The sequence below is a fragment of the Tyto alba genome, unplaced genomic scaffold (assembly GCF_018691265.1).
Source record: "Tyto alba isolate M040663 unplaced genomic scaffold, T.alba_DEE_v4.0 Super-Scaffold_42, whole genome shotgun sequence".
Classification (NCBI taxonomy): domain Eukaryota; kingdom Metazoa; phylum Chordata; class Aves; order Strigiformes; family Tytonidae; genus Tyto; species Tyto alba.
In genome coordinates this window covers 41,181,707-41,209,657 of record NW_024881318.1, presented here as the reverse complement: position 1 = coordinate 41,209,657, position 27,951 = coordinate 41,181,707, and the positions used below count along the sequence as shown (strand labels likewise).

The window sequence follows — 27,951 nt, the reverse complement described above, 5'->3', positions numbered from 1 at the left end:
AAGAGAGGTTAACAAGCTCTATTTAATAATCAGTCAAACAGCACATCTCCATTCCTTGGGGAAAGATGATCTTCCTCTTTCAAGTCACCAGTGACCAACAAAGAGCAATACAGCATTTGAAATATACCACTATTTCTCAAACATATGTTCTGCCTTCCATGAGATATCAGTTCAACTAACATCAAAAAAACCCCTTCTGCATCTTAATCTGATCCTGATGACAGTTATTACAGCTGCATCCAATCCCTCAGCTAAAATAGCACCTAGGAGGTAGAGTAAGTCTGGCCCATTAAGGTTTAACAGTAAATTACCATTTTACTGTTGTTGTTACTGTTAGATTTCAATGGCAGATAAACCCAGGTATTTGTTATTTGTATGCTTTACAGACTTTTAAACATGTAAGAAGAAATTCTTTCCTCTGCATACAAACGTCGTGTAACTTTTTTTTTTTTTTGGTGGCAGAATCTCGGGCATCAGACTTTTACACATAATTTCACAAAAATGATACTGGTTCCCTCGAGCCCCTCCTCACATCCCAGTTCTCAAACAACTAACTGTAATAATGGCAACTAAGCAGATGCAGATACAGACAGATATGCAACCTGTATGTTCATATTCTACAGATGTGAACACAGATCAGATCACTGATGAGATAGAAGCATTATTCTCCCACAATGGCAATTATACTGATGACTGCTAATCCCTAACTAAGGAAATGCCAACTGCTGGGGATTTTGAGGAATGAAATAAATGGCTGTTTACTGTCTCCCAATTAACTGTAATTTCTAGGTGTTTATGTCCACCTCACAGTTTTCTCAGAGTTATATGCAGACTGCAGTGCATGAAAGGCAACTTTAAGTCTTCTTTCTAACGAGACGCTTCTTACTTAAGCCACTATTAGAGTTAACATCCCCCACCCCTTAAAATAAAAAGGAGTCAAAGCAGTAGCAAAGAAATGTCACTCTGGTAATTTAAAACCACTAAGAAAACTGCTTAATGTGTTATGTTGAACTCTGAAGCAATGACTTTGCAAAAACATGTTAATTCCTATAACTACTGCAAGGAAAACTAAGCCTAAATCCTACTAACTCAATTTTCTTAGATCAATACTCCTATTTGATAGCTTTCTGGCTTAAGCTCCCTGTTTTTACTGTTAAACTCTGCTCCTCAGAAAAAAGCTGAGGGCTAAACAAACACTAAAGCACGAAATTATATCAGAGAAGACCAGGGACTTTTCTGGTCTATCCAAAGGCCCAAATACCTTTTTCCTGACAACCCTAACTCCAACTGTCTCTATGTACAAGGGGAAGAAAGGCAGCAAAAAAACTTTTTTGAGTTTTAAAGCAGTGTAAGCTGAGAACAGAAATACTGATATATTTTGGTCAAAATTTTATAGTTACTGAGAATTTTCACTAAAAGGGTACAGTTCGGACTGTCTGAAGGTCTTTTGTGTTTAGGTTTATATTTCAAACATACTTGGATTTCTTTTTAGTTTTACTACACCTTGAATCAATTGACATTGTAAAATACTGAGATAGTTAATAAAATTATTTCTGTCTGTAGTCATTAATATGCATTCACTAACTCCATTCTGTTTACCACATACAACAAAAACCCCAGGCTTTGTCAAGTAAACTATTTTAAGGTTGTGTTTCTATGAAGGTAGATTGTTAGCACAAGAAAAGCAAATTTTTTATGTGCTGCTGGATGTTATAATCACTGTTAGTACACGTAAAAAATATTTTTACCAGAGTTGGTATTTGGTCCTTTAGTAGAGCAACAGGTGATCTTATATGACACTTTATTACATGACTTTTACTATAATATAACTAAATATGGTCTTCTCCAGAACATCTGGCACTAAACCCAGGTCCCCATGATGCAACTATGTAGGAGGCAGGGCTTTTCTTTCTGGATGCTATGCAAGCCCATGCTTCACTCTTAACTAGTTACTCTAAATCTGCTCTTCTGACATATTTTGCAATATCCTTGTGGACTTCCTCTGGTGTTCTCCACTGGAGTATCCAAGTAATTAGAAAACATCCATTAAGTTATTTGCATACTCCTGTGACGATGACCAGTATTATCTCCAGTTTCTGCTTTCATTCTTTACCAGTAAAGGTGTCTAGATGGCAAATACCTATTAAAACTGAATACATTATTAGATACTTTGAGATCGGTGCTTAAAGGTAGATTTTGGTTTTTATTTTTACTAGTTTGAGAGAATTTGCCATCTGAAGTACTTCATAACCCTGTTGACACTGCCTTCATAACACAGCACCAGGAAAAGGTTTCTATACCCCAGTCCAACTGTTGCAGACTGGCTCTTGCCCTTGCACCACTTGGCCTAACTTCTGCTGTGATCCATGTGGTGTCTCTGTGGCCAAAAGACATGATTATTACTTTTTGTGTCTTTTCAGTTCAGAAGGACAAAAATTATAAGATGTTTTAAGTTAGATAAAAATTTTATGTATATGCTAGAACGTAGAAGTGTTTGAGAGATGGTACAAAGCTGTAAGACTGCGCTAGGTAGAAGCAGTCAGTTTCAGCGTGGTACATATTCACATCGCTTGACTGGAAACATCAGACAAGCTATGCAGATAGGTTTGCTAGAGAGGGAGCTAGTTCGTTTGTTCCGAAGAGATGACGGAAGTGAACCAGTACAAATGCAGTGTGAACAAGCAGGCCCTAAAAGCAAAGGCAGGAGGGAGCCTCATGGATGCATCACAGGATCAGAATGTAGCCCCCATGCATTTTCCACTGCAGACACCTGTGTTCTGTGTCAGGCTTTCAGTTTGTAAACAGAAAACTCTCCAAACCCTGTGCTGTACTTACTTGGTAACGGAAAGTGTTTGGTGTCAGTGATGTTACTAGCATCATAAAGGAATTTTACAGCAGGTAGGTTCCAGGTCTCTTGGCTGTCAGTCACAAACCAAAATCAGTACTCAAACACACTCCCACTTGCAACTCGTATCTCATTCATACTACCTCTTACAACTTCTGCAAAAAGTATAGTATGAGTGTTAGATAAAACACTTCCTTTTATTACACAGTTCTGATTCGCTGTCACCACAGCATCCATCCTGTGCTCTGAAGAAAACGCTCCTCTATAAAACAGCATACAATCAGATTATCTTAATAGCACCAAACTGCCTGCACATGAGATTGAGAAAGGAGGAGTAATGGAACTGTTCAAGCTCTTCTATCCTTGAAAAACAGAACAGGAATTGGTATTGCTGTGTGGTGGAAAAAAATATATCTTTAAAATGTCTAGATATTAATTCACTGTCTTCTTTTCTGGACATATTGCCTAAGATACAATCTAAACTTTATTGAAGTTGTTTTTTACCCTTATCTATGCTCTCTTGCTCGTATCAGACTGATAGAATTCATACATTCTTACTTACTCCCTGTGAGCAGAAGCTTCACCCTCAGATGCAGGTAATTAACCTCTGCAGCAATACAAAATTAATGTATTAAAAGAATTATTTTATGAATTTTTAAAGAGATCAATACACTTCCACTTGTGTTAGTAACTACTCTCAATGGCATAAAATTGGGAAAGGAACACTTATTTCCCTAGATCAAGTTTAAGTACTTATTTTGTTATACTGCTCTCCAAAATTTTCAAAGATCAACTTTTATATAAACCATAAAACTACCATAACTCTAAACACCTTGAAAAATTTTGTTACAAGCACCTTATTTTCTGTAATGGTTAAGTGTGGGCTTATTTCATGCTCTTTTTCCAAAACCACGCCAAAGGTAACAGCATGGTTTCACTGGCATAAGCGTGATAGGTCAGGGAGCTGAAACGTTTAAGAGAAAGAATAAAGTAGCAAGTCTTAGCAAGGTGTAGATGTCATTTCCCCAGCGCTCCATCATTGTTCAGATCTGCTCTTCACATACAACTGGTTACACATGAGAGTTATAAGACAGTTACAGTAGTCTGCAAGGCAGATAAAGGCAAAAGTCAGCTTCTGTTTGTTCTACTGATTTTCAGAAGAGGTACTTCAGCAGTGAACACTTTAGAAAAAGTATTTACATGTTCAATTAAAGTTAGTTGTCCCTCATAGCAACTTTAGTTAATTCTGATACATTCATGCATGCCACTGCTAGCTGATACGAATTCATAACTCGCTGTCGTGGTTTGGGCCTGATTGACAGCCAACCACAATGCAGCAGCTCTCTCTCCCTTCCCCTCCGGCAATGAGAAGGGACAGAGAACCAGGCTTGGGGTTCGAGATAGGACTGGGATGGGGGAAAATCCCCCTTTTATGATCATGAGCAAAAGGCAGACTCGTTAGGGGAAGAAAAAAAAGAACATACATTTATTACAGACACTAACAACACATAACAGAGTAGGACAGTGAGAAGCCTTGCCACATCTTGAGAACACCTTCCCCCCACCCCTCCCTTCTTCCCGGGCTCAGCTCTGCTCCCGATATCTCTACCTCCTCCCCCAGTGGCGCAGGGGCAGGGAATGGGGGGGTGCAGTCAGTGCTGCCACTTCCTTCATGTTCGGTGAGGGGAGTGTCCAAAACTTGTTCCACCCTGCTCCATTGTGGTCCCCCTCTCACAGGAGACAGTCCTCCACAAACTTCCTCCGACTTGAATTCCTCCCATGGGCTGCAGCGTTCCCCACACTGCTCCGTCATGGGTCACTAACTTCCTCCGACTGGATTCTCTCCCACGGCTGCAGCCGTTCCCGAGCTGCTCTGGCGTGGGACTCCCCCGCGTGCTGCAATCCTCCCAGCGCTGAATTACAGCAGCGGGGCTACCTTTTTCCCATGAGACCGCGGCCTTCTTCGGGCACAGCACATTGATCAGCTGAGCAGGAACAACACGCTGTAAATCAATGTCTGCTCCACCGTAGATCTTCATGGGTGGCAGGGGGGGGCCGCCCTGCCATCTCACCACAGGATACAGGTCTCTGCTCCGGCACACTTCCCCCCCCCTTTCTTCCTCCATTCCTCCACTGACCTTGGTACTCATGCAGCTGCAGCAACTCCTCCTCACAAATCCCACTGCCCGTCACCACGTCCCTTCTTAAATACGTTATCGCAGAGGCACAGCCGATTGGCTCAATTTCCCAAACAGAAGTGGAGCTGACGTGGAGCTGGGGGAGCTTTGAGAAGCTTCTCACAGGGGGCCACCCCGATAGCCCCCTCCCCTGCCACCAAGAACTCCACCACTCACTCAACCCAGGACACTCGCATAAACAAATGAGGTAGTAAGGGACGGGGGAAGGGGAGGAAGTACAATACTTCTGAAAATGGAAGAAAAGCCAGCAACTTACCTCATGAATGAGGACCACCAACATTTGCTGGAACTTATGTCTTCTGCTGACCAGAAACCGATTAATAGGCTTGCCATCTTCACCCATATGGACCGGAAGGTCGTAACACAACAACATGCCAGCTTAAAGAGGGAGTGAAGGGAAAAAGAAAGGTCAAGACCAATATTCATGCTAATAATTCAGAAGTCTTGCCTAAGTCTGTGGAGAACCCAAAGCAAAGTAAACTTAACTTAATAAAGCCAACAATTTAAAAGCATATGTAAGCATATGCAAGTGGCATAATACATCAGTGTTTCTTAAACTGATTCACTCGCAGATTCATAGGAATCTTTGGGTCAAAGCATGCATTCTGTCTAACTTCAGGAAAGGGATAGCTTACCTGCAAGTCCTGCGGTCATGCCTGGTTGATTGCTCCTCTCATACATTTTCAGCAAGAAGTATGGAACACTTGCCACAGTCCTCCCCTGGTCTGAGCGCATGATCGCTTCTCTTGAGGCAGAATGATACAGACCACGGGGCATGTTGGTCATCTCCTGTTTCACAAGTGATGCTGCAAACTCTTCAAATGCTGGATAAAGTGCAAGAAAATGAGGAGAGAGGAAAGGGAACGTCAGAGTCTGATGACTGAGAGACCTCTAACCCTGGAAAACCCAAAATGACACCTGTGCTTCAGGGGAGATATGCTTAGATAAATTAGGTATGACACATTCAGATGAAAGCTCAAGGTCAAAGAAATGCGGACTCTTAGCAAGTCTCTCTGACACCACACTGGCACATGCTGACAGAAGGACAATGAGAAATAAAACTGATGTTTATCACAGTGAAAAATATTGTCTCTAAAAGGTTGTTCTTAAAGAAATTTAAAAGAAGAACAATGCAAAGAGGGTAGATGGGTACAGAGCGTGTATATGCAAATGGCATGCAGAGAGAGAGAAGTATTACCTTGATTTCTGTTCCCATAGCAATCAAATTGTTCATGAAGTTCTGTGCTCTCAAGCTATGCATTTTATAGTCTAACCAGGTTTAAAATTATACAGAATTAACACAAAGTTTTTGTTCATTTGTCAATCTGAAGTCAATCTGAAGCAGCCTTTACAGGCAGACATTAGGAAAAAAGGTTTGTTTCTGTATCTACCATCTATGTACGTGTATGTTACTGCATGGTTTTATGACCATATAACTGAGAGCCAATATTGTACCAGCACCTTTCAAACCTGCTATGTTTACAAGACTGTTAGTGTTTTCATTATACAATGAAGTTTTAAGGGTATTTATAACAACTGTTTCACATTAGGCCTGAAACTTTGGCATAAAAATTCCCAAATCAAATGCAGTCCCATTTTGGTTAGGAACTAGAGGATAAAGGAAACAAAACTCATCCTTTCTGTGTCCAAAAAATACCTATGGCAGCTTGAATAAAATAGTTTTATGCTGGAACTTCCTCATATTTCCTATTTGCAGAAAGTTCCCATGACTTTCAGCAATACTCCTTCCTGATTCAACTTTATAGTGGAGCAGCAGTCTAATTCTGATAGGTTTTTGTACTATGGCAGAAAGGGCACTTACATTGGGAGATTTTTTTTCCCCCACCTGTAATGCCAATATTCCTCAAGCAAAAACCTCAGAATGCAGTTAGCAGTTTTCACTACAGTGATTCACACAGAAACTATAAATCTTTGTCCCCAATCCTAAATATTATATTCTCTTCCAACAAAACTAAATTTACTGACATGAAAACACTATTCACCTACCTGTTCTAGACCTTTATAAAAGCTTTTTTGTTTAGGGTGGCAACAGAGAAGAAATTCTCTGAAAGAGGACAGCTCTTTCTCTGCTGGCAACCATCCACACTGACAGAGACACCCTAGCACATGTAATACCAGTGCTGTCATATTATTGCACTTGCTATTTATGCCAAAGGACTTAATACTTATAAGCCATCCAAAACAAATTCTTCAGGCAAGAGATACAACCCAAAGATGTAGGCTGCCAGATATAACTCAAACTGGAAAATCTGGATAAATTTAATGAAACACCTAGATGTGCAGCAAATGATAGAATACTATATTTTAATGCTTGGAATCAGTCTGAATGAGCAAAAGAGGTAACTAACATCACAGGAACAAAATTCTTAGCATCCTTCCTGCAGAGATACACCTCTCAATACTACTACTACTACTATTAAAAATTAAATAGTTGTTGTCAGAAGTTTATAGTTTGTTATATGGGATTATTTTTAATTCTATGACTGCCAGGTCTCAGACAAGTCTCAGGCACCTGGAATGAAAAACTATTAAAATAAAAAATAAGGCTGTCATACCCTTTCTGATACCCTGTGGACGCTAATGCTTTGACACAACATGGAAACATAAATGACAAATCAGTTTTAATGGAGATTGAGAGAAAATATTACCTAAAACTTTATTTTGCAATGCTTCACATGTGCAGACATCTATAGTAATTTGGAATTGCAGCATGTTCCAACCAACTGCCATAGAAAGTCTACGTTTACTTTGTTTCCTAATTTTTCCTCAGCTCTGTTGCAGAAATAGGCCCCAGAGATTCGTTTGCAAGCTTAGACATTTTCCTCCCACAGAGATGGAGAAGGTTTGTGGAAAAAACCTCCACAATTCAATAGATTTTGTGATAAATAACAGAAGAATTTTGCTTTTGCTAAAAGTAATTAAACAATTACTTGTATTGAGTTAGGCTAAAGGTGTTATTAAATTAGTGTTGTTGAAATTATAAAAGTTAAGCAAGCCTTTTTTGATCACAAATTAGGCATATGGTTGGGCACTGTGGGGAGTTGGGCAAGCGAGAGGATGGTGGGAGTGGTCTGTGGTTAGGTGTCATGTAAAGGGCAACCTGGATGGGACGGCCTGGGGAAGAATGGAAGCTAGCAGACAAGGGAGCGAAGAACTCCTGATGAAGAAGAACCTGGACTTCGACGCTCCTCCAACTCCCCCCCCCCCAAAAATCCCACACCCCCACCGAGGACACTGGAAAAGTACTGAGAGAGACAGCCTCGGAGAAACAAAGAGAAAGGAACTGCGCAGGTGTAAAGAGGAGAAAACCAGCCATTTTCACTTAAACAATGAAATCTCCTGGTTGCTCTATAAAAAGAAGCCCCTGCTGGGGCAGGGCATGCCATTGTGCCCAGCGCTGTATTCTTTGCTCCACTGACTTTGTCCCCAAATAAAACTGTTATTTGATATACGTAAGCTTGTTTCTCACAGTAATGACAGCACCAAGCCCACCTTCTGGTTGGAACCTTTTAACTGCAGCTGCCATAGTATTAAGTGTTCAACTCTTCAGGAAGAAGCATGCAGAGGCTGAAAATACCTAAAAATTTTCCTCTTCCTGCAAGGATTAAAGAAGAGGAGGTAAAGAAAAAGAAGCACCAATCCAGAGTTTAAGGAATCAGCAATAAAAAGCAAGAAGAGGGATTTCAAGCAGCAAGTTAAACTTCCTTTAGAAATGTCAGTTGACTTGGTGTGCTCTGATAAGGACTTCAGGGAAAGCTCCTAGAAACAGAGACTGTCTTCTTAAAAAGCATCTTGGTCCTTCTTCTAAGCACTAAGGAAGTAGTGAATTAGTCTCAATAAGGTGTAACAGCAGGATTCCAGCAGATGAGCTGATACAAATTCAGCTGCAACAGAACAGAGGCTTTGTTGGCCTATCTTGGACATTGTCTCATGAATGCAGTTTCATACCCTTTCAGTGCAGCAATTAATCACAACAACCACCGCTGCTAGTCACTAAAGCTTTTGCTCAACAAGCAATTTGCATGTGTGTTTTTTACTAGTCTGTGGTGGCTGCATCTTTTTATTCAGTCTGTTCTCCCTAAAGCCCATTTTTGTTTCCCATGTTCCCGGTAAGTTGTCTACCTCAGCATCTATTACACAGCTTGAGTTTTCTGTCTAGATACATCACTCTCTTTTGTTGAAGAAGGTTATGTCAGTCTTCCCCACAAAGCTTCCAGAACTTACTAGTTAGCGCATAGACACTCTCTAGGTGAGGTTGCACATACTTCAGGCTCCAGTGCACGGAGTATTTAATGAATGGATCCTTCCAGGAGCCTCCACTATGGGAAAATACTATCTCTTGGCAGTGTTTACAGGTTGCAATCACACATCAATATCCCAGGCGTTCTACAAACAGTAGTGAAATAACAATGCCTGTGTTCAGGCATTAATGTCACAATAGTATAACTGGAAGTGAAAGATGGCATTAATGAGAGTAATCAAGTGAACATTAAAAATCCCAATTACTAAAAGTGATTCAACTGCATAGGTGGCAAAACAATGGCATCAACCAGAGACCATCTGTTGAAGCATGTGTCTATATCATATTCATCACTAAAATTAAGCATTAAGCATAGCACTAACATCTTTATTGATTAAGTAGATTTTGTATACAGCATTGCTTTAATGCTATTAGTAGTCTGTTTATAAAACACTATGGTTTTGGGTGTGGGTATTTTTTCTTCAGTCCATGCCGAGCTAAAATACAGAGCTGCCTTTAAAAATATCTGATCAGTCCTCCCTATTGAAGTTGAACTGTGATGAAACAATGGGTACTTGAAGTAGTAAGCAACTGGCTTTTCACATAGGACAGATAAGGATTTTTAAGTTATAAGCACTGTTTCCACCATCAGGACCTCTGACTGTCTGTCTTCCTAAAAATGGGTTGGGGGTTTTGTTTTCCTCTGAATTTTTACTTTACATTTTTTCCTGTAATTTGGTAAGATATTTTCCTGGGAAAAAAAAGAGAAATGGCTGCACTTCAACATGACACTTGATTATAAGAAAGCGACGTGTCTGTACAGGCACTGTGATTATAAATCTGCAAAGTAACCTCAAATACTGAATATGTTATACCTCCTACAACAGAAGCTGGCATTAGAGACAACAGCTTGATATATGAAGAACCCGGAACAAAAAGACTTGCTGCGTCCTTCTCCTCTTCTTCATCTTCATTCATGACTACCTCCTTCAACGAGTCAACTTCAGGTCGTGCCTGAAAGATTAAAAAAAAGGAAGTGTCAGCACAAAAATTCTGGATCTTCCTTACCTTTCATGATCCTAAGTGTCAACCAAGTGTCAAAAATACCAACTAAAAGTTCTCCATTTAATTAATTTTACTCCATTTTATTAATTTGAAGCTGAAAGAATAAAAGCTTTTCTTCTACCTGAATGAAAGCCAAAACTGGTTGATAAAAATCACATGGGTATGTAAATCCATGTCTGTAGCAGTAAAATTAATCTTGACATTTATAGACTGAACTAATATTACTAAAACTTCATTTTCACTCTGATTCTTTTTCAATTAGAGTAAAACAGTATTTTATATTGGCACTTTAATTTACACAGAGCATTTCTGATAGACATTATTTTTCCATACTACTTTTCATAATTTGAAAAACTGCAATATATTTATAATACTTTCAATGAAAACATATTTACTCATTTTCTAATGAGTATGAAGTACCAGTGCCAATAATACAGAGCTATGAATTACCGTTAAAGATTTAGTATTGCAGCAGTGTTTAGAGATTTCCCTTATTCTACCTTGTGATCTTCTATGTAAAACGTATTTCATTTCTAAGGTTTATGCTGAATTCTTCTCATTGATTTATATAAAGCAGGTATGGTTTTTAATTTTCAAGCTGCTTATTCTGACCTTTTCATAATAGCCAGTTACAACATGCAAATGGAGCCAATCTTGCAATAATGCAGTAAACAAAAATTTACAGAAGTATTTACTACACCATAAAGTACCAATGGACTACTGATTATTGCCTAGTTTCTTTTACAAGTTTATTGTAAAAATAAAGTCACATATATGAACTTGTATGTTCATCTCCTTGCACTCTTTCATTTTTTAAGGTTATGGAGTCAACCAACCAGACTGAAGTTTCAGGGTTTACCAGCCCTCTATGTACTGAAAAAGATTTCCAGTAAGTACCTCAATTCCTTTCTGACTGCCTTTATCAACAAAAAAGCAAAAAGTTATGCTGTAAAAGTTCAGAACAGAAACAATGGTAAAGTTTCCAGCTTAATTCCAAAACCAGCACCTACTTTTCAAACTGACTTGCCCATTACAGGAACAAAAGCACTAAGAATGAGTGTGACTGCAATGGATAAAGCAGTAATCACAAGAGCTGCTTAATGTCAAGACTCAACTGCAAGCATTAGCAGAAGAGCATAAAATGCAAATCAGGTGCCCAAAAATAACCTGCCGATTTAACTAATGAAAGAAGAAAAAACACCTTCTGACTACTTAGACAGCATTCAGCTTCCATTTGTGCCTTTCTCCTCTCGTCTTCGTTATGCTAATCATACATAGTATCATCCCATTTCACCAGCAACTCATATTCCTTCTATGAGGTTCTGATGGTTGTCTGGTAGAGATGGCACAAGGCCTTGATTCCCTTCCAAAATGATACAAACCATAGCAGATGGAAGTGTCAGATGTCCTTACTATTAAGCGTACAACATTGCTACCTGTTCAGGAAGATGAAGAATTGTATGTTCTTCAGAGTCAAATGACGAGAGTGATTTATAGGCTGAAATGGCTACAAGAGCATCCTAGAAAATTAACAGGAAGAAAAAGAAAATCACAAACAGAACATATGGTATTGCTACCTACTGGACACTCCACATACAAAGAGCCTACCCACTAATCACTGACTGCTGAAAAAGACTTTAAAATAACAGTATTTTCCTGAGGTGCATTTGCAATTGCGCAAGACCAGTTATCTAGGCTTGATAGCAAACATTATGATTTCTATACGCATTACTGCTGTGAAGGTAGTTGATGTAGAAATATCTGAGTTATTTAAAATACTTTGTTTCCATCAGCCCCATAATGATGATGGTTCAGCACTCCCACTGCATTACAATACCCCACCAAAGAACTGAGTTGTCATAGCTGCAGCTTCACTAAGAATGCTTCACCACGTAAAGGCTGAAGTCTACCAGCAGAGTCAAACTAGTTTGTGTTACAATTCTTCTTGGAAGTGGTAGATGTCAGGACAATCAGCTACTTCTTTTCATGTGCATTACGTTGCTTCAAAAACAGTGATAAATGGTCAATGACAAGAAAACTATTAAAAAGTAAGATTGCTGACAGTGACAACCTTGTCTTGACAGAAGGGTCTAAAACTTAATATCCAGTTGCTGACATCAGGAATTAACTTTCAGTTGTATCACCTACCTTGCTTTGTGTGTTGTTCCAAAGGAAGCTGATAACTTCAGCTTTGAATCTCTATAAAAGCAAACAAAACAGGCATTCAGATTTTCTTTAACCAAATAAGCAGCTGAAATAGAGGCAGTTACCTGAAGCAAACTGCTGTCACATCAACATGCAGTGAGCTAGGAAAGTGGAAGGGGCTCAGGTTTGAACTGTAGACACATTCACATGTCCTCACATTCTGGGAGATGGAAACCTCTGACCAACCTTGCACTGAAATTTCTCACCTATCTCCCAGCACACACTAATGCAGGCTAAGATTGTGAAACTGTATGGAAACGTGCATTATGATTAACCTGAATTAGGGAGTGGGTCCAATTTAGAGATATTCAAAACAAACAGGCACATTTAAAACTCATATACAAAGACACACTAAAAGAAGAGACTAACCTTAGCCCATGAGTACATACCTCATATTCTTTTGTATTCACTGTTAACGAAGGAACCAGGGCAAACAGTTCATTCAGCGCTTTTAAAATGAGGGGTCTTGTATCACAGCTCAGCTTTGGTGACAGAGCATTCCATGTAGAACGGATGCAAACAACCTGGAGGAAAAGTGGGAGGCACCACTACTAACAGCAATCCCAACTTAATTTAAGTAACATTTCTTTCCATCACTTGCCTTCTTTCTTCCTACTTGGAAACAGGAATTAATATAGGGTTCATAAAAAGAAAAAAGGCAAGCATATTAAAAATTCACTTGTATTAACAGTCTTGCAGTATATTAATTGACATCATGCAGTAATATTGCACAACACTTCACCAGATAAAGCAGCTACCAGTAGGAATAAGTAGGACACTGTTATCAATACACATAAAACTGTTGATCTATTTTCATATAACACTACTGCTCTACTTCACTTGCTCAAATTAGCTTAAAAGCAAGCTGTCTCTGGGAGTTCAACAGGATGAAACCAGAGGAAGCTACAAAGGAAGATAAGTTCCTGGGAGAACTGCAAAACAAAATGCCCTTAATCTTTAAACACAACCAAATACCAAATTTGTGGAACAAAAGAAGAATGTAAAACTGCAGGAATCCAGAAATCATTGTGAAAATGTCACACTAAAACAAAACACTAATACCACAGCTTCATTATCCCTAAACTAAGCAGGTCAGTTCTTACAATTTACAGTGAGAAAAATCACTTCATTGAAACAAAAACATAAAAAAAAGTAATTGTCAGGAAACCACAGATGATAGTAGCATCATGCTTCCAACTGTTAACTTACAAAAACTGTGAAAGTGGTTTGAAAATCATAGAATTTATTTTTATTGTGTTAATAATGAATTTAGAGTCTTGCGATTTGCTTTCCAAGTCCTTAGAACACTGTAAGTTCAGCCTTCTAAATCTGCCTTTGCAGTTACACTATAGACCAGAAAGTTACTCTGCACTGAATAGAAGCTGAAGTCACTTTAGATACACTTCTGCAATCCCAGAGGAGGAGCATGGGGGGGGAACAAAAAGCAACCACAACAAAATATTGACAATGGCAGATAAAAACAGGAGTATCTGCAGGTTTCCATGCCACCAAGAATTGAGTATAAACTGGAAAAATCACGCTGCTTCTGTTTTTTCCAACTCAGGAGGACTATTTGGTTATAGACAAAGATACCCTGAAAAGCAAAGTAGCCTGTCATTGCAGATCAGCGTATGGTTCTAAAGTTGGTATTTTTTCACAGATTAGAAATCACTGGGAAAAAACACTAACAAAAAATTGAAATCCTCCAAACAAAGAGCTAACACTCTGCAATAGAAAAAAGTTTAACCTGCTCTTTAATACCTATAGAGGGTAGAGCAAGCTGAGTAATCAAGGTTCAAAACTGAGTAATACTAGCTATGTGTACCCCAGTGGTTAGGTAGCAAAAAGACTATCAAAAGAGAATTCTCACGCAGAGCCAACATACACTGGGAAGCATTACAGGATGGTAAATAGCATTAGTTAGCCTCCCTAACAGATCTAAGTATTTTTTTGTAATTATATACACCAATAGCCAAAATCCATATGCGATATATTCAGCTCTAAGGAGGAAAAAAAGGAAGGGGGGGGAAGTTCTACAACTTGTTTCTCACAATTTAATGGTTTCATTAGCACCAAACCACAAACCCTCTCCTCACTCACATTCAGTGTTTGATAAGCAACAGCTAATCTCTTGGCTTTTTTGCTCTAGCCAACTATGACTTCTGGGGCTAACAGACATTACACTGAATAAAAACAAAGAAGTGCATTCTAAAATATATTTATAGCAACCTCTGTACTACACTGTTGTTTCACACAAAACATAAAAATACTGTCTCTATTTATTGAGTCAGTAGCTTGTTCACTCCCATAGCAAGATGTCTGGAAGAATATTCTGGGGACATGCCTAACTTTTCAGACCTCGATTCCAAAAGGCACTCCACTGTTAGTTTAGCTTTAAATACATGAACAGTCCTACTGAATACAATATTTCAAGATAAGTTCATTATTAACCTTAAGCACTTGAACAAACTATCCTTAATTCAAAGTCATGAGTCTCTGAAATTGGTAAGCATCTTGTCATCAAGGCACTTGAGATACTATGCCTGGTAACTCAGTGCCATGCATAATTAGTATAAAATTTTACAGTATAGAGAGAAAAGACTAATCTTTTGAGTCATATGAAAGGACAAGGAAGCAGACACTGGAGTTCTATTTTGCTGAAGTTTTGAAAGAAAGTAAAGGCTCTGATTTCTCCCAGCTAAAAAAAGGAATACTCACAGGAGAGTTGTACAGATTAATTGTTATAAAAGCATTTCTTCAGACAGAAAGTCCTCCTGAAGTAAAGGGTTTACTGCTGTGCAGCACTACAAGAGTTGAAACGCAAGCTCTCATTTAACAGTTTTCTAAGTAACTCCATCACCTCTTAGCAACCTTAACATCTCTTCCTAGAGTATGCATAACAATAAAAGGGTATCCCAGTACAACTGCAATTCTTATTAAAACAATCCACTGGGTTCAGTAGAAATACAAAACAGATTCCTCAGTCTGATAATATACGAAAATAGCCTTGAATTACTTGTCTTCCTTTCTAACTTTTAGGTAAAACCTTAGAACTGAATCAGTATATGCAGTAAACATGTCAGTTAACAAGTCAATATATGGTATTCATCATGTATTGCAGAGCAGCTACTCATCGTTCATGATGATTGCCTGAAATTCAGAACCTCCTCTAAACTACAATTAGGATAAAACCTATCAGAATCTTTCCAGAACATGTAATTGCAGCAAAACCCAGCAGACACACCCTCTACTGCAGAGTGTTAGACTTAACAGTCAGCTACAGAAACACCTGCAACTTGAAAAAATGAAAGGGCATGCCACTGCTTTGTGAAAGTGCTACACAATGTGACTGACCAATAAACCCCTACAATGGAAGAAAGCTTGGATGGTCAAAGCTGATGTGCCCGTGAAGCTCAGAAAATAATACAGGATGGGACTGACCACAGCTGTTGCAAAGAAACTGATTCAACACACACAGGACCTTTGTTTTAGATATACAGCTATAAACAGTTCAGTGCATCAACTGATGGTGTAAATGCTCTTCCCCAGTTCACTAAAAGAGTGTGAACATGTCCCTGAGTCAGTCAGATCAGCATATGGGGGAGTGAATACCTGGCTCAGCCCAACAGAGTATAAAAACTAGACAGCTAAAAGAAGAATTTTGAAGAGACCAATGAGCTTGAGCTGGCTTCAAGCCATATACTCCTTCCTGACAGCTGGAGACACTCAGCATTGTGACAATGAGCATATTATAGAGACCAGTAATAGGAATCACAGTGGTATTGTGACTGAACTGTATATTGAAATTACTGTATTTTGCTAAGTGTAACTTACATTTGTATTGTGGTTTTGGTACACTTCATATCACACTGCTGAATCAGAAATCCTGTGTAACAACTATCTTCAAATAAGTCAATTTGATATTACACATTACATCCTCCACACGTTATATCTAAAATAACCTGTTCAGAAAATATTGGACTCTGACACACACTGGGATAACAAAAAATGGCCCTGGCTGCACTGTGACACTGGTAGACAAGTATGATCTAGGAATAAACTACGGTAAATAAAACCATCTTCTTTTCAAAACACATTTTGTCCAATACTCCAAAACCAGCTGACTTGACAACACAATGGTGCTACAGAGGCAGAAGCGCTACTATTAAACCTAAGGATTAAGAGCCAAATCACTCTTCAATGCCATTTCCACAGTAAAAAGTTTGGCCATGGTCATTTTGTCTACGGAGTATGTCCACATTCAAATGAAAAATGCTTACATTGAAATTTCAGCTACAAAAGGGGAATTATTTTTGTGGACTACACAAGCAGTTTTCCAGTTTCTACTAACAGATTAGAAGCACTTGGAGCACAAGTTTCGTTAATTTATTTTCTGTTTGCAATGAATTTGACACGAAGTTGAAGGCCAAATGGGAGACGTAACATGCAAGTTACAAGCGACTGTTAGCCATTTAATTTTTAAATTAAAGTTTAAGACAACATTTTTTAAAATTATAACTCATATTGTGTGCTTTGAAGAAAATAAACTTTTCTTAAGCTTAGAAAAAGTAGTAACTTCTTCACTTTAAATACAATGACGAATTTAGTCTTCCTGAAGTTATTGTTATATACCATTTCTTACAAAAAGTGCAAGAATACGAGCTATCTTACCAGCAAAACCACAATACAAGGTTATAATTCTGTTCCAGCCTTGCAAAAAAAAACAAATGAAGTGTCAAAATACATAAAATGTCAAAGCTTGGAAAAGCAAAAATAAGGAGAGGAAGAGAAGAAAGCAACATGGTAACACCAACTAGACTACACTAGTATGCCACACATCAAGTAACAGAAAATGAAGTTGCCACTGTAGTGAATGTTTTCAAGATGAAAAGAGGTTGAGTGCAGAGGCAGGTGGAGTAGAAGGAACTGTTTGCAACTAGATGATATTTAACAGGTCCCTTCCAACTCAAACTATTCTATGATTCTATGATACAAGATGCATTAATAGGAGGAAAAATTAGGTAGGTTTACATTGCCACCATATCTTTTAACACTTCAAGCTTTTAAAAACCAGAAATTGCACCAGTAATGAAGATGCATTGAAATGGATTTTGGTAGCTGACTTGGAAGTGGAGCTGGTAACACAGCTTTCATTCAGTGAGGGCATTAATCACATAGTTCAGATGGAGGAAAAAGAGAAAAAGCAGCAGCAGCACTTTCAGAAGTAGCAGATAACTGGGGAATCAAGTAAAATGGCAAATATTCTGATGGTGAGTGTTCACCAGACCAGTTAAACTGAATGGAGGCCAGTAAGTCAACTTATTTTACTCACTCATTCAGTATGTGGAAAAACCCTTACCCACAGAGAGCACATCCTGGGAGCCTGGCAGCTCTCTTCAACTGCAGATCTGCACAGGTAAGGAGCTGCACCTACACTACAGCCTGAAGAGTTCAAATAGAAATTATGATGTGGACTATGTACAAGGCCAAGGATATAAAGTAAAGCAAAAAGAAAATGAGGAGTAAATCAGTGTCCTGATTCAGGCTGGAATAAAGTTCATGTTCATTTTGGTAGCTGGAGGAAGGCTGATGCACACTGAGATTCCAGGGACTCTCCAGTTCTGGGTGCCCTGCCTCTGTGCGGGTGGGTGGGGGCTGGGGGAGCACAGCTGGAGGGCTGGGCCCGGATTGGCCGATATTCCATGTCATGTGACATTATGCTCACTATATAAAGGCAGGAGTGGGCCAGGAGGGGCTCTCACTTCCGGAGTGTGGCTGCGATATCTTTGTGTTTTGGGATCGCCAGCCGGGAGCAGGCGGCTGTCGGATGGCAGGTGGTGAGCAGCTGTATGGTACATTACCTGTTGATACTGTCACCGTATTATTCTGTTACTGTTATTAAACTGTTTTTATCTCAACCCATGAGTCTCCCTTTGCCCGTCCAATTCCCTCCCCATTCCCAAGTGGGAGAAGGGTGGGTGAGCAGCTGCATTGCATTTAGCTGCTGACCAGGCTCAAACCCCGACAATCAGACCCAAGAAAGTGAAGGCAGCATAAGTCTGAGCCTGAGAAGAAAGTAATGATCCCCCAAGAATATCTCAACACACACTCAACATTTTAAGATTACAGTTTTTGAGTCTACACTGTTTAAACAACATCTAGCTTTGTAATTCCTACTAAATGTTAAATTCAGACAACATAATTTGTTCTTACACAACTCTTCAGTTCATTATATTACTCTGTTATTTTGGTTTCTTTCTGATCAATAAAACAAATACATGTGGACTGAGAGAATAAACAGCAAGAAAACATTTCCACAAAAAGCTTGGAAAGGGATTTTAAACACTATGCTTAGAACTTCCATTACTGAATGTTTCTTGGCTTGCATACAGTACTTGATAACATGAAATCAATTAGATAACAAGATAGATGGCTTCACAGGAAGCACACTGGCTTCTGCTGAAATCACTGGGAAAAAAATGAAGTATTTGCCCAGAAATAGGAAATGTGGCTTGGCAAAAACTGTGCGTATTTTACATTTTTGATGTGCAAGTCACTGTGTACTATTCATTAAAGGCTTTTTTTTTTGTACCCACCAAAAAAAAAAAAGAGGGGGGGAGGGGGAGGGAGGGTTAGCCCTTCTTGCAAATACCACAAAAACTAAGCTGATACCCTTAATGCTATTCATGTAGTACATACTTTGTGTGTAAAGCCATTACATTTACACAAAACAATTACTGCAGTCAACAAAACGGAAAACTGTTCTTCCACAACATTCAACCAAAAAAAAAAAAATTAGTCAGTGTCACAGGATGCTTTATTATAGTAGTACTTTTACCTCAGCCTTTCTGAGACTCTCAGAACTCAGCTTTGACAAAGCCATACAGTGTGTAGGGTTCCATCATCACCTATGTCAACATTATACATACAAAAACCTAATTTGTTATACTGGTGCAGAAGTTGACTGAAAATTAGGTACTCACTAAAATCCTGCACCTAAGCAGCTGCATATGAAAAAGTTCAAAGCAAATAAATCCCTTTCCCATGGTTATCTATTGAGACAGTGGCAGAGAGAAAAAGCACCAAAACAAAACATCCTGACCAACCTCTATGATTAGGCCCTTTAAGGTTTCCTCACTGCAAACCAGAGTCCAAATACTAAATAAGGGACAAGCTGCATTACTTAAACCAAATGGTTACCCAGTTTACCAAACCACAACAGATTTCTCTAATAAATTTCAGCATACCTAGGTGACAGATCTAGTCTCCAAGAACATTATACTTGCATGAAATTGGGGAAACAAAGCAAGGTGAGGAGGGCCTGCAAGAATTAGGACAGGAAAAATTGGTACCTGTCCACAAAGTGATTCTTTCCTTCCATTCTTCCATCCTTAGTACCTGAAGTTGTCTCAGCCTTCCACTTAACAGTGGTGCATTATGTCTGTTCTCAAATGAGGATGTGACATTTGTCATGGGCCTAGCTCCTGCTTCTTTTCAGAAAACAAAGCCTAAATATAGTTCAGCCTGGGAAATCACTGCTTAAATACTGAGGCGAGCATTCAAAAAATTTATGTGACCTGAAGAAGAGCCAAACTCCATACCAAAACCAAACACAGTAATTACCCTAAATAACTTGGCTCTTAGTAGTCATTGTCTGAAGCTTTTTAACTATATTGAATACTAATGTGCATGGACAGCTAATCCTTTACTACGTTGTTCCTGAACTGCTGACGTGACTTCAGTGTATAATGTGGCAACGGCTAGATTTTGTTGGATTGGCCTCACTGCAGTAAACACTGTGCTAAAAGTGAAGTACCTAAACTTCAAATTGCTGTTTGACAGAAAATGGGTAATCAAATATTCCTGCAGGCTACCATTAGTCCACTAAATCAGATGGCCTGCATAGTCCACTGTTTGCCTATAGTGTGATTCACAGCTTGTCTGTCTGTGCCTGCACCATCACATTTGGGATGTCGCTGTGGAAACAAAGAGCCTTGGCTCCTAACTTAGGGATATCATAGGATCAGAGGATAATTTGGGTTCGAAAGGACCTCAGGGTATTTCTAGAGCAACCTCCTGCAGGGTCACTATGAGATCAGACACACTTGCACAAGTGGAATGTGAAAACCTCCAAGGATGGAGACAGGAGACAGCACAGACTCTCTGGGCAGCATGCTGTGATGCTTAATTGTCCTCTTCATCAGTAAGTAATGAATGCATTAAACAGATGCATTACAAGTGATTTCACTTCCTATCAGGTATACTTTGTGAATGAGATCCAGACGAGCAGGCCAGTAAGAAGGTATAAAAAAATTAGATCATTTACATACTTTTCGGCCAGATTTATGTGCCAAAGAGCTGTGCTTTTCAGACCCCAAGTTAAAATGCACGAAAGCATGTCTTTGAAATAAACTGCACTGCTGACCTAAAATTTCAACCCATACACTGAAGGGCTGGCCTGCCGTAGTAGAATTTCATAGTACAGTTTCTCAGGAACAATTAACTGATGTCAGAAAAGAGGAATTAAAATTCTCAGAAGAAAAAAAAATCTGCAACAATCGAATATTTTCTTAAAAAATAAAAAGCCAGCTAGGAAAAAAGCCCATGATCCACAAGCAGAACATGAAACACGGGAAGTAGCCCATTTAATCTTACCTCAGCCTCACAAAGTGCCTGAAGACCCTGTAACACTATGGCAGCAGGTGAAGCTTGATCAGGTTTTGTGCATTCATTTAATACCTGGGAAATTGCAGCCAACATATCTGCTCCATGCTGGTATGGCCTAAAGGAAAAAACATGAAGATAAATGGCAATAATCATCCATACACACAAGTTCTATTCTATACACAAAAATTCATTAAGTATCAGTTTTATTTAAGTGACAACTAAAACAGAGTAAAACTGGGAGGGAAAAAAGATATAAGGGAGGATATGATAGAGAGCTGTAAAGGCTGACTGACATAAGAGAATTAAATCAGCAGGCGTCAAGTTCCAAATAAAAGATAATCAAATGGTTAAGCTATAGAAGTTTTTGTCCAAGTATGTTGCATATGCTAAAAGATTACATCATTTGGGAAGTGACTGAGCTGGAAAATCCAGATGTTCTATTAAAGACATTATTTGCTTCTTTGTTGAAGTCTTCTGTAAGTACTCCCTACTGTTTATTATTGGGGATTCTGGCAGCAATAGACTTTTGGCCCTCTTACATCAGATAGGAACATTTTTCCAGATTCATTGCCGCTGCAATGTTATCTTCTTCAGCGACTGCATGTGGTGCGTATTTGCTTTCCAGTCTTTTAGTACCCATTCAGTTTTACTGGGTGTAGGGGGGGGGGGAGGTGGCAACTGCTGATTCAGCAGTTCCTCATGTTTCTGTAAGAACTTGGAGTAAGGAGAACCTGGCTAGGTGATTTATATGCATGGAACATTCAGGCTTACTCTATTTTATCTCCTTTTCTTCCAAAAAAATTCTAAATGAACAAAGAATATGCATACTCTAACTGCACCACTTACCTGGTAAAAAGAATCTAATGGCTGCATTGATATTATCTTGTTTTCACTTTTTTTTTTTTTTTTTTTAATTTATTGAAAAATTACATTTGGCAAAATTAAAGAAGGTTGAAGAGAAAAGGAAAGGTATTTGGGTATTTTTGTTAAGAAATTTTTTTTTTTAGTTGATGATTGAAAGATACATGAATCTTCCCAGCTGTTAGTAAGTGACCTTAAAGAAGGAAAGTAGAAAGTGGAACTCAAAACATAGGTGACAAAGAGAAAAGATGGTATTGTGCACATAAAATGAGGAAGTAATTGATAATGTAACAGGAACTATAAATTATTATCAAGTCCTGATATGCATGGATTGTTATAGCTAGAAAGGATCAATATATCATCCAATTAGACTTGTACAACTGTGCTCTGTGGTCAGTATTATATCTGTTTAAAGAGCAGTAATTTGCACGTGACAAAATATACTTTTCAGAAAAGTACCAAATCTTTCTTTGAATAGATCAAAGATATATCGTTAGTTGTTTCTTCTAATGTTTCATCACTCTGTTTTTATAATTTGTAAGTGGTATGCTTGAAGTTTCTACTCTGGATCAGTATAGGGTGCATGTTTTGTTCCCGGATGAAGACATTCTAATTTAACATTATTTCTAAGTGCTTTCTATTAGTAACAATATAAACCCCAAAACTTAGTAGATGCTGAGATTAGCAATGCCTGAGTCAGTATCTCACACAACTACAAAAATATTACCCACAATTAATACAGCAGAGTAGGTAAAAATAATTATGCAGCTTTTGTGAAAAAAAAAAAAAAAAAAAATTGTTTCCTCTTACAAAGACGTAAAACGGAGAACACTTGAGCTTACCTCTGCTTACATATGTCTCTTATACAAGCAGCTTTAGCAATTAGCTTTTCCCATTGAGCACCTTTGTCAACAGACAAAGAGGGCATATTAGACATTGACAAGAACTTCTGCAATTCTGGGTAAATTCGATCCTAGAAAAGATTTAATTTAAAAATTATCATCACACCTTCAAAGGATGGTGGCAGGATTTTCAATTGCTTGCACTTTCACATGATTGCTAAATACCACTTTTATTGCATACCATTGCTTTTCTTCATTAGTGGAATCTAATGCTGCACTGAGATCTAACTGGCTTTGTCAGACCAAATCTCTATTGCTACTTTATAAACAGAAGAGCAAATTATTGCCATGTAATTAAGGTCTTGTTCTTACTGCACATTATGAAAAGCAGAAAGCTGTCCTTCAAACATTTTTTTTTTCCTAATTCCAGTCTGAGATCTGATGAAATAAAAAGCAGTTTCATGGAAGATGTACTATTGAAATTTTTCACTAAATCAGAATCAATATAGGCACGACTTCCACCATTTACTTTGTATCGCTGGTATTGAGATACTAGTATAAGGAATGATCCCAAATTACGTTCCTTCCTTGGTTAGAGCTAATGAAATTTTTCAACTACACTTTAGTTACACTACAAAAATTTGCTAACCTGTCTTTCCCATAAGGATGTCATCAGCCGCAAAGTAATTGCTTGAAGCTTTGGCCTGCTCCCCAGCATCTGTATGGCACATAGAATCTGAGCTACACAAACCTGAAAGAAATTTTTTTAATGAAATGTCACTTTTTTTTATGCTTAATAACAAAGACTAATCTACAAATTGTTATTTTACAACCAAGTACAACAAGGAGATAACTGCCCAACTGCAATGTCAGAAAGAAACTGGAAGTAATTTTCTGAAAAACTTTAGCACATAATGAGTCCAAAAGCATCTTCTTATGAGATACATATATATATATGTAATTATGATACCCTGCAGACAATAGAGCATAATGTACATTTCACTCTTTAAAACACGTCATATCACACACAAAATACTAGAAAGTTATACTGAGGCTTACAAATCAGTTATTTTAAGCAAGCTATGCATTGCTCAGTCTAAATATTTTATTAAAAAATAGATGACCTCTTATTGATAGTTTTTGTTTTACTAAGAATTTTTCATTCTGACCTTGTGTACACCCAGTGCAGGCAATGTATACAATATATCCCTGTAAAGCGCAGGCTCCAAAGGTGTTCCCAATTTAAACATCAGAACTGGGATCAGATTTGGGACCTAAAATAAAAAACAAGCAGGAAATACACTTGGAACTAGGTTGTCAACACGGTATCTTACATAAGACAGTGAACTTACTGGAACATACTAGAAACTCCGACCTTTTTGCATTATTTTTTTTTGCTAATAGTAAAGAGAAGGGAAAATTCTGTAATTTCATAGGACTTACAATTTATTTATTCTTAAGTTATCATATTAAAAGCATATTGATATGCATGTTCAGCTGTAACCATTGCAATAATCTAATTTCTACAGTAAGTTCATTTTTACTTGAAATTCCATTACAGCCATACTGAAAGGAACATGTAATTGAAAACTGTATATTAAAATACACACCAATTATATTCCAACCCAGTTCTGTCATTACAGAGGAATTCTGATGACACTACTATCATATCCCACAAACCTGTCATATAATACAAAATAGTTTACAGCATTTGTTAATATGGGGCACAAATCTTCCAGAGAGCTGCTCCTGAAGTAACAGCGAAGGCAAGGAGACTTATTTACCTCCATTTCCCCTTTATTTAGATCAGATTTTCAGTATTTTCATACCTGCATGTCCTTCAGTTTTTTCTTGTACACATTTGTATCACTATGCTGTTAAATTAAATCTACTCATGACATGGATTAGTCTTCCATACATAAAACTTCTGTTGAAAGATAATGTCATTCCCAAGAACAAGAAAGCTAATTAGGAAATTAGGTATTTAGCAGTATTGAACAGACACTATTTTTTTAATCTTCTGGCTTTCAGAAAATTGTTTTCCTTACATGGTAAACAGGGTATAGAGTTCTCCATTTCACTTTTAGTGTTTAACTCTGGAGTGAGTTGCCCTTGGAAAAGGTTTTTTCCTCTTTAGCCTCAAATTACTGTAACTTTAGAAAACACATTTGGTAACTCCAAGATTGGAGGCTTAAAGCAGGAGAAGAAATGTGTATTAAATCCAGTGCATACTGGGCTGAGCTAAAAGACCGAGCAACTCTCAAACCCCATGTTTACAAGACTGCATCCAATCTTTAATCCAATCTATATTTCAGCAATCTTACACCTCTGAAAATTTATCCTGGTAAAGTTGACCCTTTATATACATATGGGTGGTTTATACATACAGAGGTTCAAAAAAAAAATTAATGGGAAATTCTGCTACAACATTCTCTCAACATGCATTTTTACATGAGCAGATATCTTCAGATGAAACAATTTTTCACCGTACAAAGATCTGTCTCGGTCCACAGAAACTACAGAGCAAGAATTAATGAATAAAAATCCAAGAGGTCTGTGATTTTGCATACTTCTCACTGTAATTACTGGTTCCAAATTACAGACCAAAAAAATCCACTGTTTGTTCTACAAGACATCCCTACATTTACAGTTAAGCAATCCAAATTCCTGTTTCCAAAAACTTTCAAATTTTGTTCTGGAATCTATATGTAATATTTAATAATTAATAAAATTTAATGCTTTCCCACCTGTTCATTCCAAACTGAAAGCATCACCTTAGCTAGCAGTTTTCCAGCTTTTGTTGTGTAGTGGTTTTGGCTGGGACAGTAATTTTTTTCACAGTAGCCAGTATGAGGCTATGATTCTGATTTGTGACCAAAACAGTGTTGGTAACACTGGGATGTTTATCTGCTGCTGAGCCACATTCACACAGCATCAAGGCCTCTTTTTCACGCTGCCCTACCAGCAAGTTGGCTGTGGTTACACAAGAGGTTTGAACAGGACACAGCCAGGACAGCTGACCCCAACTGACCAAAGGAATATTCCATACCATATGATGTTGTGCTCAGCAATAAAAAGCTGGGGGAAGAAGAAGGGAAGGGGGATGTTCAGAGTTATGGAGTTTGTCTTCCCAAAACAGCATTACAGGTGATGGAGCCCAGCTATCCTAGGGTTGGCTGAGCACCTGCCTGCCCATGGGAAGTGGTGAATTAATTCCTTGTTCTGCTTTGCTTGCATGTGTGGCTTCTGCTTTATCTATTAAACTGTCTTTATCTCAACCCATGAGTTTTCTCACTTTCACATTCTGATCCTCTCCCCCATCCCACAGAGGGGGGAGCAAGCGAGCAGCTGCATGGAGTTCAGCTGCCCACCTGGGTGAAAGCACATGTACATATGAAAATTTTTTTAAGTTATCTTTTACGTAAAACTGAATGTCAGATGATCAAAATGGAAGAAGGTATCAGAGATACAGATGAGGCAGAATCTGTCAAGCTAAAACTTCATATGAAGCAGAAATATTTCAAAGAGAATATTCATTCCTTCAGTTATACAGACATAATGACTGTTTTTCTAAATAACAGCTGTAGGAGCAAGAGTTCTTCCATTAGGTGAATGAGAATTTTTATGCACAGAAAATGTAAATTGTAAGTGGTTTAATTAAACATCCTACCTTACACATATCACAAGACTGTTAGATTTACATGAACAGAAGACTGGAAATCTGTATAGATGCTTTTATAGGAATCTAGGCTGAAACTGTAGATTTCAAAAGCCAATGTGTAATAAAATACACCAATCAATTTTCAGTATTTCAGAGATAATTAAGTGGACATTATTTGTTTATCTAACTGCCCATATCTTATAGCACAGATCAGCATACAAGGTGGCAGTGAGAATATCTTATCTGAATATGCAAAGCTTTAAGTGAAAAAATTAGCTTTTCATTTCAAGCATTCCTGGGGCTTTGTTTTTTTTGCAGGGTTTTTTGATTTTGCTTCTTCAATCCCAAAAGCTGAATCTACAATAAACATTATGATAACCTTAAAGCTAAGGGTAAAACAGATGGACCAAAGAAAGAGTCACCCAAGCAAGATTTGGTTTTGTATCATATTCTCCAGTGCCTTGCCCCAGTGTGGACACTCCCAGCCAGCATTCTTAACCAACACTCTCCCAGGCCAACCTAACAATATTGTCTCAGCAGACCAAAGTAGCCCAGAAAGTTGTGGACGGAGATAATTTTGATGTATTTCTGTTGGAAGTGTGGGAAAAGCAAAACAAGTGAAGAAACTGCAAGTATACATTTCCTTAACACATGGTGCCCAGAACAAACACAAGAGAGGATGGAGATCCAGTGATTTGTGTTGTTATGGCACCAAGGAGGAACATGAAGCGTGGTGGAACACACGCGGTCCTGTTCTTCTACTTTTCTCAAGGAATGTTTTGACACAACCATATAGATTTATCTCCTGCTCTTCCCCTTTTCTCAAGGGATGTTTTGCACAACTCTGCAGACACTATTTCCCGTGCTTCCTCTTTTCCACAAAACAGCTGCTTGATTTTCCCACAACAACTGCGTGCACATTGCACCAATGAATGTGCTATTACTCAAGAAACAATGGCTTGAGCCCGGTCCCACCCACTCACGCATACACATTTAGATAAATACTACCTTGAGTTTGTATCCAAATTGAAGGGATGATAATCCGACACCAAATCGGAGGGACAGATCGACGGGTTTGTGCTCTTGACCCCGACCCCTAAAGGGATGCCTTCTGGTGAGATTTGTGCCCTCAGCTATGCTGAGTGATTACCTGGGAATTAAGTGTGTGATTGCAATAGTTTTTGTGTGTAGTTCTATATAGCAAACTGCAGTGTGTGCATTTATCGTAGGCAATCTCGAATCTGTAGATGCTGCATAAGAATAAATGGTACTATTCGTGAACCTGACCGCTTCTTCTGAATGCAACCGGACCTACAGCACATGGGCTGTTTGTGCACCTGGTGTCA

At 38.4% G+C, this 27,951-nt stretch overlaps 1 protein-coding gene across 6 annotated transcripts in view; it reads right to left on the bottom strand.

Annotated features, from left to right (window-relative positions):
- The window catches only part of FOCAD (focadhesin), a 134,268-nt gene that overhangs the window by 46,498 nt on the left and 59,819 nt on the right, over nucleotides 1-27,951 (bottom strand). For all 6 annotated transcript variants that reach the window (XM_042804595.1, XM_042804600.1, XM_042804599.1 and 3 more), the window contains 10 exons: nucleotides 24,114-24,218; nucleotides 23,594-23,695; nucleotides 22,945-23,075; nucleotides 21,230-21,356; nucleotides 12,964-13,098; nucleotides 12,518-12,568; nucleotides 11,806-11,889; nucleotides 10,180-10,318; nucleotides 5,679-5,867; nucleotides 5,300-5,421 (listed from right to left, as the gene is read on the bottom strand). In XM_042804595.1, coding sequence (XP_042660529.1) covers nucleotides 5,300-5,421; nucleotides 5,679-5,867; nucleotides 10,180-10,318; nucleotides 11,806-11,889; nucleotides 12,518-12,568; nucleotides 12,964-13,098; nucleotides 21,230-21,356; nucleotides 22,945-23,075; nucleotides 23,594-23,695; nucleotides 24,114-24,218 — 1,185 coding nt within the window. The remainder of the gene's footprint in view (nucleotides 1-5,299; nucleotides 5,422-5,678; nucleotides 5,868-10,179; nucleotides 10,319-11,805; nucleotides 11,890-12,517; nucleotides 12,569-12,963; nucleotides 13,099-21,229; nucleotides 21,357-22,944; nucleotides 23,076-23,593; nucleotides 23,696-24,113; nucleotides 24,219-27,951) is intronic.